The sequence below is a fragment of the Macrosteles quadrilineatus genome, unplaced genomic scaffold, assembly GCF_028750875.1.
Source record: "Macrosteles quadrilineatus isolate MER2022 unplaced genomic scaffold, UCM_ALF_1.0 Scaffold_8__2_contigs__length_117827958, whole genome shotgun sequence".
Lineage (NCBI taxonomy): Eukaryota > Metazoa > Arthropoda > Insecta > Hemiptera > Cicadellidae > Macrosteles > Macrosteles quadrilineatus.
Genome location: NW_026542601.1, coordinates 5,601,491 through 5,606,817, shown reverse-complemented (window position 1 = coordinate 5,606,817; position 5,327 = coordinate 5,601,491). Strand labels below are relative to the sequence as shown.

The 5,327-nt window shown below is 35.4% G+C and overlaps 1 protein-coding gene across 7 annotated transcripts in view; it reads left to right on the top strand.

The window, feature by feature from the left end:
- The first annotated feature begins 1,405 nt into the window (after window positions 1–1,405).
- The window catches only part of LOC128999481 (solute carrier family 66 member 2-like), a 31,096-nt gene continuing 27,174 nt past the window's right edge, over window positions 1,406–5,327 (top strand). For 6 of the 7 annotated variants that reach the window (XM_054426033.1, XM_054426027.1, XM_054426029.1 and 3 more), the window contains exons 1-3: window positions 1,406–1,897; window positions 2,768–3,029; window positions 4,761–4,897. In XM_054426033.1, coding sequence (XP_054282008.1) covers window positions 2,824–3,029; window positions 4,761–4,897 — 343 coding nt within the window. In that variant the 5' untranslated portion in view covers window positions 1,406–1,897; window positions 2,768–2,823. The remainder of the gene's footprint in view (window positions 1,898–2,767; window positions 3,030–4,760; window positions 4,898–5,327) is intronic. The other variant, XM_054426028.1, reaches the window with a different exon arrangement.

Sequence of the window (5,327 nt, the reverse complement as noted above, 5' to 3'; positions counted from 1 at the left end):
GTCAACACTGATATCTCCAAGTCCAAGCGTCCAAGTCCGTGCTGCCCCCCCCCTTCAGGTGCTACGTCACAACTGAGGGCGGCCGCTACCCCCGCTGCCGCTGCCCGCTACGTGGTGTAGGCAACGCGTGGTCCTTTATAAACACTTCCTTTGTGCGAAAGCAACGCCATTGCTTACATACTGTCATTCAAACGTTTACTAGGTGTACAATGCAGTCGTTTGCTTGAAATATTAAGAGGAACTAACATATTAATCCAATACTTTTCCAAAGGCAATCCTAAATTTGGTTAACGTAATATATGGGAGGCATACTGGCCGCACTCTCATAATTCAATGCAAAATCTAGTTCAGATAAATCATTGTGGAAGGTTCCACCATGAGATAAATGAGATGTCTCCTCACAGTATCCAAAGTCAATGCTTTATCTGTTTCTTGTAAATTGGATCTCTAAAGTTATCTATATTGTTATCTTGCAAAAAATGTCATAAGCGACCAATAAACCCACAAAGGTCCATGTTATTTTTTTAAATTTAAATTCAAGTATAGAAATAAAGCCCTTTATATACAGTTACAGTTCTTATTATTCTTATTCAGTTGTCTGGCTGCTGTTGCGAGCGGAAGTTTGCCCTCCGTCCTCCGCTAGATAAATAGTAGTATTGTTGAATTCGGCTTTGGTTCTTCTGTAATTACAAAAATGTCGACATGTGGAAGATGTGCGTTTCCAGCAGCTGGCAAAAAAGATCCCTCTTTAGGTTGCCGGATGTGTCACAAAGGTGTTTCATGTGGCGTGCATGCGTGTAGAAATAATAAAAAAAGGTATACTGCTCCCCAGCCAGCAGAAAAATCTTCGTAATTATTGTGTGATGCGTGTGAAGCGAAACCATCATCTCAACGTGGACATTTGGACTATGAAACTATATCTGTTGAATTCTATTGACATAGCACTCCGGATGATTTAGCTTAACATTAAATTAATGGAGGCCTCTGAAAATGGACATCGAGGTGTCTACTTTTTTTTCAAACCCATTAATTTGTTTTAAGTTTTTGAGAAGGGGTTAGTATTCATTAAATTTAAAAACATTTACAGGTTCAATGCAATACAGGTTCAAAGTTTTAATTTAAATCCAAACAAATTTCATTCTGTTGTGTTTAGCCGAGTGCTAAAATAAAAATTAATCAATGCTTTTATTTCCTTTCGACTCTCAACGCTTTCAACCCACTTCAAACCCAATTCATCCCCGTTCATCCATCCACTAGTCCTATGGTCCTAGTCCAGTCCAGTCCTGAATCAGATCCAGATCAGATGATTCGTCGAATGGAATGAAAAGGAAATGTCAACCTGTCTGTCACTGTCACTGTCAGTCAAGCGTCAAGCTGTTTCTTTCGTGCTTGCTGACCAGTGTAGTGTTGCTTTTGACGAACTGAACAACTGAAAGCGAACTAAAAACTAAGTCAAGTGTAACAGTGCAAGAGTGCAAGTCTTGAGAAAGTACAAACTAATTGGTTAGTTTGTTACTCCTTTGGTGTCGAATAGAATTGGATGAGAACCAAACAAAAAGTTCTTCCCAACAGCTCACGTATACAAATATTGTCAATAATTATTCAACTATTGTGAATTGTGACGTTTGATTGAATGAAAATGTCATCGTGTTGGCCTATTCCCTTTGTTTAGGCCTAGTTTCATGTAAGTTATTGTTGCATTTGCAAGAGTCTGATCTGATTCTATTGAATAGGCCTAGTTCGCATTGTCAAGAATGCTGTTTGGTATTGTTGTTAGTAAATCTATCTAAAGTTCTTATTTCTTTAAACAATTTTATGGAACTAATCTAGTTTTTGGTTGGATGGATATCAGCGAAGGCTTTACATGTGAAACCAATATAATGGTCTAAATCAGGAGGTATGTATCTTTTACTAATTTAACTTAGCTTTTTAGATTTTAATTTGTATGCCAACTAATTAATCTACTGTAGCCCCTACTTGCCAGCATAAAGCCTAATCTTGGTTCTCAATCAAGATGGAATTCATAAAGGGAGTTGTAATATTTTGAATACTTAAGGTACCAGATACCTATAAGTTATACTAACCATTCAATATTGTACCCATGAGCCTAAAGACAAATAGGCCTAGTCTAGCCGACTTAAGTTAGATGTTAATATTTTTTTATATAGGTAAGTTTAGTGTCAAATAACTTATGCAGCCTACAATCTACGCTCAGCAAGTTAGGCCTACCCTCAATTGTCTGGCCTAAGTCCTATATTACACATCTTATCTATCAGAAGCAGGCCGAGACCATAAAGCACTTTATTTAAAGACGCCAATCCCGAGATTTCTAGGTACGGGTGTCAAAAATCGACCGTGATTGAGACCCCTACCTATATGGTGAAAACTAAAGTAGGTAAGTTATTATACTTTGATATTAAAAACCCCGAAATTGTGGAGTAGCTTAAGTAAACTTGGGGCTGCACTTTAGTTTACGTCCCACACTCATTCGAATGAATATATCGTTGATATCGATTACTTCATTCGATATAATCAGGTTAACCTTATTACCTATCTAACCGAATGAAATAATCGATATATCGATATTTTTAGTTTGAATGAGTGCAGGACGTAAACTAAAGTACAGCCTAACTTGGTAGGATAACATGGGATTTCAAATTTTTAGAACTGAACTTGAATTCCCAAATTTGAAGATATGCCCTCCATTCAGAATAATAATTTTTTTTTCAGTCGTGCAGTTGTCGAACTTATATTTGAACTGTTTCAGCATGGAAATCGAAGATCCCAGTATTCTAGATTCTTGCCTGCACACAGAGATTCATAATGGAAGACTACATTACAACCAGTTTGAAAGAGTTCAACCTCTCCCATGTGATAGCATGGGCTTCCGCAACGGTGATGATATTCGGTGGCGTTGTTCCATTCATCCCTCAATATCGAGAAATCAAACGGAAAGGAGATGCAGAAGGCTTTTCTCTTTACGTGTGCCTTGTTCTTCTAATTTCTAATATTTTAAGGATATTGTTTTGGTGAGTTGCTCTCAGCACTTCAGCGCATTATAGAGTTTGGTTGAATGTTTATGCTTAAGACATTTTAGTCTTTACAAAGTTTTCTAAGATGTTGACTCTGCATTGGCAAATGTAATGAATTTCCTCTGTACCGTAGTTAAGAAGATATGGTTAATATGCATTTTAGGGTCTGCGCCCGGTTTTTGAAATTTTGTTTCATTCTAGGCCTATTTGAAATTCCACACTGATTCCGAAAAGACGTTCTTTCCTTTTTCTGTAGTAGGCTAAAAACAAAAACTCCTGAAAAAAATACAATATTTTTTTATCAAATAAGTGGGATGTCTGTAGGTACATCTGTATGTAACCGGAATAACTAGCAAATCACGAATATGTAATATTTTTTACCTGACGTCAAATAAGCTACCAAGAGATAGCCTAATCACAAAAATGTACAACGAGATTAGGTTAGAGGTGTACCACTTCACATTAAGGGTACCTAGGTTAGGTACCCTTTTATCCATCTAATTACTAATCGTCCTTTTTCTGCAATAAATAATTTCATTTTCAGAATCAGCATTGAATTTTGACTAGGCTAGAATGGAAAAAATTTAAAAATCTGGGTGCAAACCATAAAATGCATATATTACCAAAGATATTACCGTAGCATTAATGGTAAGGCAGACCTGTCACCGATTTACTTGTTCGTTCTGATGTCTCCAGAGGCCAAAAAATTTATCAATTCAAATTCATATAGCCTAACATATACATATAAATATTGTAATTAAAAATCTTCTGTATAAACTTGTAGGCCCCTAAACCTTAGTTTTATTGAATGAGTTTGCGAATCAACATGATTACACCGTAAGGACGGGTTTTATGGGTAAAAAAAGGGTTTTATCAATTTTTGGCCCCAAAAATATAAAAAATCAAACCATTTTGTTGAGATTGAAATGCTAAGAATAATTTAGTTTGCATATAAATTTGTATAAGTTTTACATCTAACTTATTTAGAGGCCCAGTGGTTGAAAACTACCAAAAATAATGTACCTACAGAATTCTCTATTTTGATAAATAAATGATAAATTCTTTATTTTACCAGGCAAAGTTAGGGCCATGTGGCCCTTACACTTATTTTAAGTTACACTCTTAAGTTTATTTTCATCCCACGCTGTAAACAAACATGTGATTGGAATTTCTTCCATTTGTTTTGATTTTCTTTTTGTATTGCGTCTGTTATTTCGTAACCAGCATGGCAACCCATAATGCCCCTGTTAATATTTTATTTTTATTTTAAATGAATTTTTTTTATATTTGAGCCTATTTTAATTTAAGGTACCTATTCTGCACATCTACAGGCAAATATCTTTATAACAGTATGTGTAGAGTTTCCCGGTGATGCACACGAGCTGAGAAAATGGTATTAAAGAAACATTCCGTTCTACTCAGAGGATGAATTCCTAAACAATAAGCTACTATATAAAAAAAATGCTAATTGTAATTGCAAATGATGGCACATGAATGTTCTCTAGGAATATCTCAATAAAGAATTTGTCTATTGTCTATGCTTGCATATTAATATATAGATAGGCTAGATAGTTACGGGAGAAAACTCCCAAAAACTGTAAATTTCAAAAATGAATTCTTTGTAATTCAAATTGTTTCCTTTTCTCGTGATACATCAAACCTCTTGAAAACTCCAAAATATTGATAGTTGGCCCACAAAATGTATGTGACAACACTTTGCATTTCCAGGTGCGGTAAGAAGTTTGAGACTCCTCTTCTGATTCAAAGCATGATCATGACAGTTGCCATGTTTTTTATGATTCATGTTTGTGTTTCGGTGAAAAACAAGAGCCAGATTATCCGGGGTCCTGACAGACTTTTTACAGGTATTTATAATTTGATTACTAAGTTTTACTAAACTGTTAAGTTAAATTCAGAAGTCAAAATGTGTGGGATTTCCTCAATCAATTGGCATATCTAGTTCTGTTTTTAGTTTATTGAGTTTAAAACATCTTTGGTTTTAAGATAGTTTTTTGACAAGTTATAAATATCATCATTGACAGCACCTCTTAGCAGGTGGAAATCCTAATGAATTTATTGATTAATCAATAGAGATGATTTGGCCCCTGAGCTGAATTGATGACTATAACATAATTACAATTACTTCGTCACAGCCCTGAAGTTTCCGTTTATTACAGCCGTTTTTGCATTATAATGCCATCCTCAGATGTATATATCCACCAGATTTGGCGTCGTCAAACTTTACACACACACGAAACACGAAAAACATATAAAACAAGAGAAAGGCCTGTCACG